This window comes from Lontra canadensis, unplaced genomic scaffold, assembly GCF_010015895.1.
Source record: "Lontra canadensis isolate GAN:19392208 unplaced genomic scaffold, GSC_riverotter_1.0 scaffold55, whole genome shotgun sequence".
Lineage (NCBI taxonomy): Eukaryota > Metazoa > Chordata > Mammalia > Carnivora > Mustelidae > Lontra > Lontra canadensis.
In genome coordinates, this window is record NW_022631049.1 from 5,143,916 (window position 1) to 5,158,909 (window position 14,994).

The 14,994-nt window shown below is 37.9% G+C and overlaps 1 protein-coding gene across 1 annotated transcript in view; it reads left to right on the forward strand.

Moving 5' to 3' along the window:
• The first annotated feature begins 398 nt into the window (after nt 1-398).
• Nucleotides 399-14,994, forward strand: part of KCNH5 (potassium voltage-gated channel subfamily H member 5) — a 314,829-nt gene continuing 300,233 nt past the window's right edge. The window contains exon 1 of the mRNA XM_032875242.1: nt 399-540. Within this exon, the coding sequence (XP_032731133.1) occupies nt 468-540 (73 nt within the window). The 5' untranslated portion in view covers nt 399-467. The remainder of the gene's footprint in view (nt 541-14,994) is intronic.

Below are 14,994 nucleotides of genomic sequence, written 5' to 3' on the forward strand. Positions count from 1 at the left end.
TCTGGACTGAGAGGGACTGGGAGCGAGGGCTTGAGTTGACACTTCCCGCTCCCCGGCCCCGGGGCGCGGGGCAGCGGGAGAAATGCTGAGTCCGCGCCCAGGCGACCGCCGCCGCGGCAGCAGCCTCAGCAGCAGCTTCAGCATCAGCACCGGCGGGACAGCGACAGCGGGGGCGGCGCAGGCGCACTGGGCCCCGCGGAGCCTGCAGTTCCCGAGCCCCGTGTGCGGCACCGCCACAGTCTGGGCAGCGGCGGCCGGGGGAGCGCTACTACCATGAACTGCCTGGTCCTCCTCCCTAGAGCTGCTCATCCCGGTCGGGCTGGAGACACAGTCAGGGGACCCCGTCGCCGCCGCCGCGCCCCCACTTCTTTCGACTCGATCTTCTCCTCCACCTTTTTCTCTACCTTCTCTTCCTGCATCCCCCCCTCCCCCGCCGCGGATCCTGGCCGCCGCTCTCCAGACCCAGGATGCCGGGGGGCAAGAGAGGGCTGGTGGCACCGCAGAACACATTTTTGGAGAACATCGTCAGGCGCTCCAGCGGTAAGAAGAGTTGCAGTTCAGAACACCCCCACCTCCCTCCTGCCCACGCGCGCCCCCCATCCTCACCATCCCATCCCTCTTCTAAGGGGGAGAGGGATGCAGACCGCCCTACCTGGGTGGCTTCACTTACTAATTGGATCTGATTTGGGGTGGGGAGCGGAATAAGGTGGTGGAGGAAAGTTAGTTGCATCCCCTCTCCAAGACATACTCATTTTCCTCCCACCTGTCCAGAGCCCAGAAAGGGAGGAAGGGAAGAGAGAGCTCGTGGGGTGTAGGTTCATCAGGAGAATAAAGTTGAGTTTTATTGATGAGTGATATATTTCTCGATCATCCTTTCCCCACATTCTTTCCCCAAATCGAATTCAGGGACTGGTCAAATTTGTACAGTTAATCTTAGTGGAAGGGTGTCCCTCAAGTTGGGAATGGCTGTGAAAGTGGCTACTTAATAAGATTTAAGTCTCTGGAATGGCTTTTGGGCCCAGTGAACACTGCTGAAAGGAACCTTGTGCTGGGGAGAGTAGTTGGAGTTGAACCTAATAGAGTCAGTGCTTGAAAAATGGGAAGGCAAATTACTATGGTTAAGTTCGTGTTTCAAGTTTCTTCATTTAATTTTTTTTCATTGTGCATTGGTCTATGTTAATCTATATGATATATTTGATTTGACTTAAACAGGAGAAATGTAAAAAGGAAGGAATAGCTACTGTGCTTTTAAAGTAACTAGAGAAAGAATTCTTAGACATGCCGTTTTACTTTGCTACTGATTGTAAGGTTTTCTTGCCCTAAAGTGTCTTTAAAATCCCATACATTTATAAATCCATTTCCTCCAAGATATTCTGAATCAGGATCGTTATACAGATCACATTTTAAGACCCTCTAAACTTTGTGTTTTACTAAAATCTACATCTTTCATGTCTTTTTAGTTCTTGTATATAATTTCCAATTTTATAAGCAAGATATATAAAGCATCCTTTAAAGTTTTTTTCTTTTAGAGGCCTGTTATTTTATTTTGAGATCTCTTATTTGGAGACTTATGAGAAAGGTATTTCTGCATATTGATTACAGTAGAGCAATGGAAATACTGTATGCAGTTCCATAATTCATTGTTGACTTATTCATTGAAACAATATTTATTTGGGTGCCATATACAACAGACACTCTCCGGGGTCCTTGGATAAAAGAAATGGTGAAAACACTTCTGTTCTCAAGTGGGTAAGAGAGGATCACACTAAAAAGATAATTAAAAAAAAAATAGAATTATACTTTCCCTGAATTGGTTGACTAGATTATACTAATTCTTAGATTAGGATCTCTTCTAAAACTAGGGTTGCAAATATTTCCCCTGATTTGGGGACTATCTGTATTTTAGTGTCCCAAGGTATTTTTCATAGATCTCTGCCATGATATTTGGTTTTAATTCGAAGCTTGTGACTTTATTACTTCCACTTTGGTCAACACCTGATATTATACAAGTCTAGAGCAGACTTTCTGGTTGAAAAAGTAGCTAATAGTCTCAGTCTAATTAAAAAAATCTATAATATTTTTAGCTATTCCAGTGTGATTTCAAATGTTTTTGATTTTTTATAATTAAAAAAATGAATTCATAACAGTAGGCAATATCTGTGTTTATACATTACCTTTATGTATATTAAGTGAAGACTTGGTGTACAAGGGGATGTTACTATTAAAACAATCCATTTGGGAAATTTTAAGTTTATTGGGATAAACTAATCAAGATACAAACATTTTATTTGAGCTTTCTTATCTTCTTGCGTTATTTCAATTCCATGCAGTTTGGTCTGTGAGAGGACTTTTCAGAGAAGGCCTTAAAAAATAAAACCTACAGACTCTCTGTTCCTCTGCATGATAACCAGAAAGAAGATGAGAATTCCTTGACTGAAGTTGACTAATATAACATCTTTGGTTGAAACTTCCACAGATTGGAACCATGAGCCAGTTTTTAGAATATCTTTTATTGCGGATATACAAGAAATTAACGCTTTATCTTAATGTGGCTTAGAAATATCTGTTTCTGGGGCACCTGGGTGGCTCAGTCATTAAGCATCTACCTTCAGTTCAGGTCATGATCCCAGGGTCCTGGGATCCAGCCCCTGCATCAGGCTCCCTGATCAGTGGGAAGCCTGCTTCTCCTTCTCCCTTTTCCCCTGCTTGCATTCCCTCTCACTGTCTCTCTGTCAAATAAATAGATAAAATCTTAAAAAAAAGAAAAGAAATGTCTGTTTCTGTTTTACATTTACCATCCAAATTAATGAATGTTCTATCTTTTTTGACACCTCACCTGTATAAGTGCTTCATTGGTTTAATGTTTCTTTCTGTGGGTAACAATACCAAGTGCAAATGAAAACTGATCTGTTTTGGCATTTAAAATACCACTTTTCATTGTTTATGGCTAACTTTTAATACCACTACTCAAAACCTCTGAGCTTCGTTTGAAATGTGTTGGACATGTGAGCTAAGTATATGCACATGTGTAGGTAGTAAAAACTAGAAAGTCTCAGTACTACTTTTATAGGAAGAACCCCAGAAATTGAGAATTACAGTATTAAATTGGCCTGCACATTCATGTGGGAGTATCCCACAGTTGTTGCCATTTCTATATGATTTGGCAGAGAAATAGAAAAATTCATTCTGAGAACTTGTTTAATTGAGACTAACAGAGAAAACTCCCTTCAGGATTCTCACAGATGAATGAGGTTTGTCACACTGAAGATTTCATTATTCACTAAGTTAACCACATTGAAAGTGAAGTGTTGGCAGAGCTTTAGTGGAAAAGAAAGAAATTGAAGAAAGATAGGCTGGGGTTGCCTATTTACCTTTACCCCATGAAATACTTCTCTGATACATCATGTTCTTCTTATGAAAAGATCAGATCTTTTAATGACTGTCAGATGAAACAGAAACTTATACAGAGAGACGTATGGAGATAAACACACAACCATTCACTCAGATGCAAAGATGGAGGTACCAGAAAAAACTCTCTCTTTCTCTTTCTCTCACATACACACACACACGAAGAGGAAAAGAGAGATGTGGAAAGTAACAGAAATACAGAAAGAGAGATACAGAAGTGGGGGAGGATATCAGATTGGAAAGACTATTAGACCCAAAGAAAAAACATCAGACACTTATTTGTCCATGGCTATTACTAATGAACTGAAATCTCAGCCAATTAGCCATCCACCGAACTTCTTGATGACGTGGAACAAAAGAGCATAAAGTGTGGTCTATTTGGACGTAGCTTTGAAATCAGAGCACTTCCTAATAAAGTTCCTGACTCTTCAGTTGCAATTTCCCAGATGAACAGTGCCGTGTTCGGTGCCCTACAGTGACTCTTGCTTCTGTTTGCTGATTCTTTACACCTCTTGAGACTGGATTTTTATTTTCCTTACTTGGTTGACTCAGTTTGTTATGGGGAAGCATTTCAAACTGTTACTAGTGATTCAAAGTTTTTAAAATAAAATAATGAGGGCTATTGAGTAGGATGGATACAAACATACTTTATGGCCAAATTCCAAAATGGTACTAGTAGGGAATCCCTCTTTCTAATTTTAAGATAAAGGACAAGATCAATTTTAGATAAATAAAAGGAACTACAATAATTCTTAATATGTGATTCTAGCAGATATTGTCTAAGAAGTTTCAGAGGTCAAAAGTATAAGTGTATTAATAAGGTTTAGATACATTTTGACCAGGAGGTTCAAAATGAGTTGCTAGGAACAGAAAGTTTGGAACTAGTTCATTACATCTGTGAAATAGCTCATAGAAGACCTCAGCCCAATGTACGTACTGATTGAACCCGTATCTGATACATTATTGGAATGTCTTCCCTTATTTAAATTTCAATTATTTATGCACACTATTCATCAGTGTACATCGGGTTGTAGGGAGCAGTAAACCTGTGGGTAGAGGGTAAATGCCTGAAAGAAGGCCAAGGGTATTTAAGAGTTATAGGTGAAATTTTAGATTCAAACAAAGTAAAACAAAACAAAACATTTCCAAGGCCTTCAACCTATGTCTTTGGGCAGCACATTTATTTGTAAGTTGTCTTTGGTTCCTTCACAAATAAGCGGAAATGTGTCTTTGGTTCCTTCACAAATAAACTGTCATAGTGTCTATGACAGTGAACTAGGATGCCATTTTGAAATATCATACATCCCAAATTTAATATCTTTTTATTAGAATTTGATTATTGTTCTTTAATATTTTAAGCATTATAAAAAACTAAAAATGTTTTTCTCTTTAGAGGAAAAAAAGGGGATCAGGAAAGAAGAACACAGAAACGGTTGTATTTTATCAACCACTTATCCTGCAAGAGAAGAAGTTCAATATATTCGATTTGCCATTACAGCTTGAGATGTTTATGTTGTACAAGCACTTTCTTGACTCATTCACCTTTTACAGAAAATCTGAAATTATTTTTTTGCTATAATTAACATTTGTAAAAACTGAGATCTTTAAAGGGAAACTATAGGAGAAGAAATACAGAACTAGTGATTTAAAAATAAAGCAAAAAAAGGGAATCACACCTTTTTAGTAGTGTCCAATGTAAAAAATGGTGAAGACATGATTTTTTTTTTTTTTTTGCTATAATGTTCATGATTTTTTTGAGAGATTTTCTTTAATATCTAAACCACTATTCAGGAGATAGTGACAACCGCGTAGTGTCTGAGGCATTGACTAACCCATGTTTTACAATGTATCACTTTTGCTTTTAGTACATCATAGAGGTTGAAATTATACTGACCACTCCCTGAATTATATTTATAAATAAGGTAGCAGATTGTCTCTGGCTCTAGAGCCCACACCCTGTTATGTAACAAATAATGCTTTGCTGACCAGAATGCTGCTTATCCCAGTTCACTCTTGTCTTCTTCAGAAATTGTCCTCTTTGTCTATCTTTTGCTTGATTCCAGGAGTAGGGGTGTGTAAGAACCCCATGTCCCCAGCTATCCTTTAACTGTCCTATTGAAGAACCATGTAAGACACTATATTTTTTAATAGAAGAAAACAACTATGAATATTTTCATTGACGACGACCGAGGAGACTTCCAACAAGAAATCCTTTAGTTTAGTTAGTATTCTAACTATTACTATTAGTATTACTTCCACTATTAGTGATGGGTGTTTGCTAGCCCAGAGGAACAATGCTTCTATGTTCTCCAGTGACTGGCCTAGGAAAAGGTATTGTTCTCCAAAGCTCTGTAGATAGTATTTACCACAAGAGGTCACTATAGGTTCTGGCACAGGTGAACCAAGTGCATGTCTTACTTTTTCTGTTTTGGTGATTTTTCCCTCCAGTTTGATTGGAGGTTAAAGCTAATATAGTTAATCGTTACTCTTGGAAGAAGATAGCTAAAATATAACACGTATAGGGAAGTGAAATGCAAAAAAAAAGTATGCATTTCTTTTAATTATTGTAGTCTTATTTTAGTTGATGGCGACCAACATTTTGTGACTAAATAAATTGGTTATTAATAAAAACAGTGTATGTAAAGGAATATATTTAAATACACTTTAGACTAGTGTAATATTTACTTTAGCAGATGAACAAAACTTTATTGTAATAAACCACTTTACTGTGGTGGTAATATACATGAAATAAAAAGTTTTGCAGAAAAATGCCATATAAATAATGTCCATATATATTTTCTGTTTCAACAAAGTTTTTCCTCTGCCAGAGTCTTGATAGAATTCATATTAAATCAGTGAAGTAGAATCAGTTCCTGACAGTGCTTTGATTTTACTGAAAGATAGTTCATAGATTTGTAGTTATTTCCCTAGGATATTGTAGGATTCTAGTATTTTGATGTTATCCAAACTTTTAAAAGAAAATACAGAGCTAGATCAAATATTCTCTGAAGTTTCCAAACTTATTAAACTTTCCCCAGAATATGGTGGGGGATAATACTACTTTAAGAGGTTTTGTTTCTTGACAGTCAGCAAGTCTGAATCTTGGTTTCAGGAATTTCTTTTTCTTTTTGGTTGGGTTAGAAACCAAATATTGGGAGGGGCTTCAAAATGTCCCAAACGAGATTAGTTTTAATTGGAAAATTAAAATATTTCATACAGCACTTTTATGAATAAAAGAGATATGTTGTGAAATCAAGTAAACATGAATAACAAGTTACAAACCAGTGGAAATCATTATTGTGGAAACTGAAGTCAAAGACAGTGGTTTGATGTGCTCTAAGAAATGGACATTTATAAAACATTTTCCTTTACCAATAACGGAGTAGTATTTTTAAAAATTCCACCTTAGGTTCTTGTCACACACACAAAGGAAAAAGAAAAAGGTATGTGAGGTGATGAATATGTTAATTAAGTTGATTGTGATAATCACCTCACCATGTAGACATTTGTGAAACCATCAAGTTGTATGCCTCAGATACATACAATTTTTATTTGTCTATACCTCAATAAAGTTGAAAAAAATCCTCATTATGTTTCACCAAATACTCTCATTTAATAACAGATATGGCATGACTACTTGTCATCACTAAAGAATGACTAAAAAGAATCATGGAAATACTCTCATTTTGTAAAATATACAAGTTAATATTGGAAATGCTTATTCTTGGAATATTTAATTGGATGGTGGAAGTGATACTGTTGAGTGTGTATTTTAGGCATTATTTTAGTTTTTGGTTGTATGTGGTACTACTACTAATAAAGAGACATTTGTATATATTTTAGATAGTAGTTTTGTGATACATTAAGTTTTCACATGGAAAAGGTAGAAAAATTGATTAAAGATCAATAAAAACCTTAGAAAGGAAGAGAGGTTGAAAAGCTATTTGAAATTTTGTTGAAATAGATTTCTTTGTTTTTCAGGGTCTGGTGCCATTAGAAAAATACAAATACTAAGTATGAAGTCCTATTGATTTCAAAAGGTATGGGACTTGAGATCTGAGCTTAGGTACACAGTAATAGCAGTTCCTAGAGGCAATGACATATAATTAGAAAGTCACGAACGTGTTGCTCCTTAATGATGTGGGTCATACCTCACACGTACTTTTACATTGTCCACCGTGAAGAGCACATAGCACCAGATACTGGTTGCTTTTTGACTTTGTCTCCTAAATCGAACAAGTCTATAATTCATTTTTTCCAAAACAGTGCTGATTACATCTATTAAGGAAGCTTGTGTAAGTGACTGCATAGTTCAAAATATTTAGACAGTGGGTATATCTGAAAGCAGAAATTGCCTTGTGTAGGGCAAATCACATGGGGCTCATGAGAGCCGAACACGTAAGGGATCTCACGCTCCTCTCCTATTCCAACTTGACGTACAGCTAAAATATTTCCTGCTGCTTTTGTTCTACTCTCTATGGGCTTAAAAGCTAGACTGTTTTGTACCAGAAAATAATATAGAGATTTGTAGATTCTAGTTAAATTTTTTTTTTTAAAGATTTTATTTATTTATTTGACAGAGATCACAAGTAGGCAGAGAGGCAGGCAGAGAGAGAGAGAGAGAAAGCAGGCTCCCTGCTGAGCAGAGAGCCCGATGCGGGGCTCGATCCCAGGACCCTGGGATCATGACCTGAGCCGAAGGCAGAGGCTTTAACCCTCTGAGCCACCCAGGCGCCCCTCTAGTTAAATTTTTTAAAAAATAATTTCACAGGGACGCCTGGGTGGTTCAGTGGGTTAAAGCCTCTGCCTTCGGCTCAGGTCATGATCCCAGGGTCCTGGGATTGAGCCCTGCTTCGGGCTCTCTGCTCAGCGGGGAGCCTGCTTCCTCCTCTCTCTGCCTGCCTCTCTGCCTACTTGTGATCTCTGTCTGTCAAATAAATAAAATCTTAAAAAAAATAATTTCACAGTTAAGAGATAGCAAGTTTTATCCTTGGGAATCGATCCTTACCAGTTTAAGTATCTTGAGTATCTTGAATATCCTTGAGTATCCTTGAGCAGCAGCTTGTAGTTCTGGACAGTGTCCCACAGATGAGAGAAAGTGGAATTTGGCTTTTTAGAGATGGCAGGGCCCGCCTCAGATCACAAGTTTGACTGAAAATCAAACAACTCACTTGGGTTGAGGGGAGAAGTTAATCTTTATCCTGATCTTTTTCTGTAAGCCTTTTCTGTCTGCTGGCATATTTTGGGAGGGGGTGGCAAGTTAAAGCACAATAAGTTTAGATTCATTTATTTATAGCATTAGGGGATAGAACAATTCTTCAACAAGGGTTGAATCTCCTGACAATAAAGTGCCTCCAAAACAGCTCCCATCCTTTTGCGTGACCCTCATATACTCGTTTCAGTTACTAATTCATTAGTGAAACAAAAATGTATTGAGTGTCTCCTACGAGCTGGGCACTGATGTACTGGGGAGTATAATAAACATAATGATAAAAATAATGCTTTTTTTTTTTTTTTCTGTGAGAGGCAATGTGCTCATTGGTTAGGAGCCACAGGCTTGCACAAAAGTCTTGGCTTCAATGCATACTAGCTCTGTGACTTATTCATAGCTAGTTTTCTCCTCGGTAAAATACATGTAAGGAGTACCTAGTTTATGGTGTTGGAGTGAGGATTAAAGGAGGTAATACATACCTAGTAGTGAGACAAGGGTCTGGCACATAACAAAGACTTTGTCAGTATTAATGTCTTTAGTTATTACTACCATTTAGAAGTTTTAAATCTTTGAAAGCACCATCTGTAGTGGATGTCTTTAATTCTTAGTCACCATTTCCTTTTGCAACTCTTTCAAGTAATTTCGGTCTGTAGCGTGATGTCAGAATGTCCTAGAAGATTACAGATGAGTATTCCTGTGACTCCAAAGGCCTTTTATTCATCTGTATTTTCTGACTTTGCAGGATTTGAGACTATGTTCCACCACCCTCTCCCCATGCTTGTTTGTCTTTTGGATTTCATGACTTTGCACTTTCTCTGGCCCTTTGTCCTGGTTTCTCTTTCTAGTCCCTTCCTATTCCTTTCCTGTTCCCGCTCTCCTCTCTCCCTTGCTCTGTCCCTCCCTTCTCCTCCTCTCCCCTCTCCTGAAGAGCACCCGGTCCTGCAGGTTCAAACTTCAACCATCTTTCTTACACATCTTCACCATGCTGTTCAGAGCCAAGCTTTCCTCTGTCATAATGGAAACTGTATCCTCTCTGAGTCCCAGTTCTACATTTCCAGTTGCTTACAGAATGCCTCTTCTTGTATTTCTCACAAGTAATCTAAACCCCAGTGATGGCCAGAATTGAAGTTATCATTAGTTTTGGCTTCAAACAGACTAACTCACTTTGCTGTCTCCCTGTCTCTGTCAAAGGTGGCTTTAATAGTTTAGTCTTTCAGCAGGATCAGACCTGTAAATTAATAGAGAACAAACTGGGGGTTGTCAGAAGGAAGGGGGATGGAAGGATGGCAGCATGGGTAAAGGGGAGTGGGAGATACAGGCTTCTACTTAGTGAATGAATAAGTCATGGGAATAAAAGTTACAGAATAAGGAATAAGAGTAAGAATAACAAATACAGAATAAGTTACAGTCAATGGCATTGTAACAGTGTTACATGGGGACACCACACTTGTGGTGGGCACAGTGTAACTTACAGAGAGGTTGAATCACTAAATTGTACACCTGAAACTAATGCAACATTGTGTGTCAGCTATACTCAAATAAAACAAATTTAAAATTTTAGTCTTTTAGTCTAGAAATCTGAGGGTCTTCTTTGGCTTCTCACTCAGTATAATATTGGTCTTCCTAACCCAATAATCAGTCCTTGGAGGTAAGACTTTTCGCATATACTTCTTTTGTACCTCCTGTAGGTACTGTGTGCAGAGTAAGTAAATTCATGCTGGTTAACTATACGGATTGATGGCAGGGCATGAAACATGTTCACAGCTGACATCATATGCAGCCAATATATACAAACATGATGGACCAAAGAAGGAATTATAGGTGGAAAGGAAAGAGTTGCTTCATCAACTGGGCTCAGACCTCTATATGAGGAATGAAAGGTGTGATACATTCTCCTTGTTCGTTTCTAAAGCAGTCTTTCTCTCTCCAAGAGCAACCACAGTCAGAGTAACTAGCAATCATTTTGAGACTCTGTGGGAGCATTTCTAAGGCTCAGAGAACAGAGCTCTCCACAGAGCAAAGGCATTTCCATCTTGATAACACAGACTCCTGTCCTGGCTCTAGCCCTTACCCACGGTGAAACACCGGGCCTCTCTAGGGTTATAAGTACTACCTTGAAAGCCAGTGGAAAGACTCGGCAAAGCCATAAATGTAATGGATCTTGCACTGTACCTCATCACAGTAAGAGCTTAATAAATATTCCCCTTTCCCTATTTTCTCTAGATAAGGGAAGGTAAGGGAGTTTTTTTTTTTTTTAACTTGGAGAAAGCAAAGAATTAAGTCGTTGACATTTTAAGTCATAAACTGATGAGTCTGAGCTTAAAACATTTGGACTCATTTGACCAAGGGCTTATTTATTTTGGAGGAAAAAATAAAAAACAAAACTCCAAACAAACCCCACTCCTCCCTCCAACAAATAACTACTATGTAGAGCCAAAGAAACATCAGTTCTCTTTAGCTCAGTAACTGGCAGTGTTTACAGAGGCTGAAGAAGAAGGCAGAAATGTTAGCTTCTCTGCAACTGGCCCTGTGAAATCTGACCAAAGGAGAGAAAGGAATTGAATTTGTGATCTGTATCTTTCCCTTGCACAATTAGCTCCTATTGCCTAGATAGTAGAAAAAAAGTAGAACAATGCTTTAGAAAATTAATTAGATTGTAAATGCATTCAGAAAAACCTCACTTCTGTATTTCTACCAGATGTGCAAGTTAGTCTCATCTCTTAATTGAAATTCTTCATTAGTTATCTAGCCATTAGTGTTGATTACCTTAAAAGGTTAACTTCAAAGAAAATAAGTAATCCCTTCAGAATAGATGCAAATCATTTGCAAAAACAAGGTTTGTTCATTTGCAGGATTGAAAAATTCTTAAACATTAAATATGTAATACTTTTTCCCCCTGATAAACACATTTTGACTGCTTTAGCTTTTGTCCAAGATTATGTAACTAGTGCATGGCTTATGGCTTCAGGTATTTTAAGAAATTTCACTGTAATAAAATTCAGTAAAAGTTTGTCACTCTCTATATCAGGGTGAAGGTTTTCTATTGTATTCCAAGAATATGAGTCCTACAGGTTATTAGTGCAGTTACATTTTGCTTCTAATAATTCTGAATGGTATACTTTCTAGACGCTCGTCTTCTCATAAACAAAATACCAACTATTAAAAGTAGAAATTTTGAATTGTTGAACATTCCTTTTTTGTGCATGGAGAAATATTTTCTACAGCAAAATTGCTATTATTCCTATCATTAGAATTTCAGAACTTTGTGTTAAAGAATCTCATGCATTCTAAACCACTTTGGCTAGTTGGAAACACGTTGAAGTTAATGCCATCAAAGAAACACAGAAACTTTAAAATGTACCTTTGATCTTGAAGGAGATGAAAAGTGGAGGCATATTTTTATCTTTGATGACAGCTGAACAAGTTTGAATAAATTAACAGATATTTTTTGCATATTTCAAACTCCCACAGTGATGGTCTGCTTAATGTTGCCAATATTATTATATAATAATTAGTCTCATTGTGGAAGGTACAAAGTGTATGCATCTATACTACATGCACACACACACACACACACACACACACACACACACACGCTACCTTGCTATAGAGCTGTAGGGTAAAGGTGTATTTGTAAGAATAGAAGGATACCAGCCTTATATTCTGTTATTGCATAGTGGAAGTAGAGCAATGCATCTACCAGAAATCAATATCGTGGACGTGGACATGACATATAAGTTATTTATGTTCTTGTTTAACCATCTGTGCCAGGATTTTATTTAACCCAAACAGCATGTGCTGTATGTGCTTTAGGGATTGTTCTGCTGTTACTGTTCTATGAAGCTTAAATATATCTACAGATACCACTCACCCAGAAGACAAGTTTAAAAAATAGTATAGACACCATGATTTAAATTTACAAGTTTCCAGAGTGTGGGGAAATCTGCTTGGGAACCCCCATTTTTTTTTTTTTTTTGTAGAACTGTCTGTTCTTTGAAGAAAACTACCTAGCACAGTCCTTAACTATAATTCTTGACAATATCTAGCATTGTTCTAACAAGTGTTGATTATATGACTTTAAATAAGAATCGGAATTTCTATATTTGATTTTGATCATTCGGCAAACACTGGTGGGGATACGACGATGAAAAAACAGATGTGGTCTCTGACTGCATGGAACTCGGAGTTTGGCAGGGGAGTAGGAATTCAACAAACCCACTTCCCAACATATAACTGCAAATCGTGGTAAGCGTCATGAAGAAAAGGAAATTGTTGTGACTAAGAGGGAGAGGGATTAATTTCGATTTGGAGGTGGTGTCAGGGAAGGTCTTTCTAAGGCAGTAGTCTAAAACGGAGACCTAAAGTAGGAGGTGGTTAGATGATAAGTGGTCGGAACAGAGTTTCAGGTGAAGAGAAAACAGGTGAACAGTCCTAAAGAGAGACCGAGAAAATGAGTAGCTAAGTTTGTGAAATTTAAAGGCCAGTGTAGATGGATTGCAGTAAGCAAGAAAAGAGAAAGCTGGGGCCTGATTATTCAGGGTGAGTCTCTTGCCTTGTATTCCAAGTGCAGTGGACAAATCTCCTGGCCGCAAGGATTATTTGTTGTGTAACAACAAGTTCAGTCAGAAGGAGGAGAATCCATGGTAGGGGACCAGCTGGAGGACTGTTGCAGTAGTCTAGGCAAGAGATGATGGTGGCCTGGGCTGGGCTGGGAGCAATAGAGATGGAGAGAAGTGTATGCATCAGACATGTTTCATTGGTAGAATTATTAGGGTTTAGTGATGAATCAGATGGCGTAAATGAAGAGGTGTGAAGGGTGCCTTTCTGGTTTTTGGCTCAAACATCTGGGTCTAGATAGAGGTAGTGAAGATTTGCCTATGAGCTGGGTTTGGAGTGAAGCCTTGGACATCAGGTGCATCATCCCTTTGTTTTCTAGCTCCCTTTCATTCCCTTAAAGTGAAGAAGAATGCAGCCAAAGGAAGCTTAGTTCAGTGTGATTGTGTGCACAGGGGACTTCTGCATTCTATTTACAGAAGTTCAGTAAAGAGTACCCCAGGCTAGGTAATTAGCTTGGTCAGTCTGGTTGTTCTTGTGGACTAGAAACATGTAGCTTCATATTTTAATAAGAGGCTGATTCAGACCAGAAACAAAGTACATTTTTTAATAAAGCCAAAATTTCAAACCCAAACCTCAATTCTATAATAAATATTTGACAAATAACATTGTTGAAATGCCCTTAACCTTTTGGAAAACATTAGCAATTACTACATGAATTTTACTGTGTTGCTTTTAAGCTTCAATTTTATTGAATTTTAAGCTTCAAATTTTCCTTTTTGGTCACTGTTTTGTTTTTTTTTTTTAATCTAAATTTTAGTTAGTTAACATACAGTACAATATTGGTTTCAGGAATAGAATTCAGTGATTCATCACTTACATACGACACCCAGGGCTCATCACAACAAGGGCCCTCTTTAATCCCCGTTACGCATCTAGCCCATCTTCCCCCACCTCCCGCTATCAGCCCCCTCAGTTTGCTCTCCATCATTAAGAGGCTTTAATGGTTTCTTTCCCTCTCTCCTTTTTTTCTTTCCCCCTTTCCCCTAGGTTCATCTGTTCTTGTTCTTAAATACCACAAATGAGTAAGATGATGTGGTATTTGTCTTTCTCTGGCTGACTTATTTCACTTAGGATAATACACTTTAGCTCCATCCACATCATTGCAAATGGCAAGATTTCATTCTTTTTTGATGGCTGAGTAATATTCTATTGTGTGTATATATGTATATATATACATATATATACATACACACACCCTATCTTCTTCATCCACTCATCAGTTGATGGACATTTGGGCTCTCTCCATAGTTTGGTGATTGTTGATAAAGCTGCTATAAACATTGGGGTGTATGTACCCCTTTGAATCAGTATTTTTGTATCTTTTGGGTAAGTATCTAGTAGTACAGTTGCTGGATCGTAGGGTAGTTCTATCTTTAATTTTTTGAGGAACCTGTATACTGTTCTCCAGACTAGCTGCACTAGTTTGCATTCCCAGCAACAGTAAGAAGATTCCCCTTTCTCTGAATCCTCACCAACATCTGTTGTTTCCTACGTTGTTAATTTCAGCCATTCTGACAGGTGTGAGGTGGTATCTCATCATGGTTTTGATTTGTATTCCTTGATCATGAGTGATGTTGAACATCTTTTCATGTGCCTGTTGGCCATCTGGATTTCTTCTTTGGAAAAATGTCCATTCTTGTCTTCTGCCTCTTTCTTAACTGGATTTTTTTAGTTTTTTTGGGGTGTTCAGTTTGATACAATTTCTTAAAAGATTTTGGATTCTAACCCCTTATCCAATATGTCATTTGCAAATATCT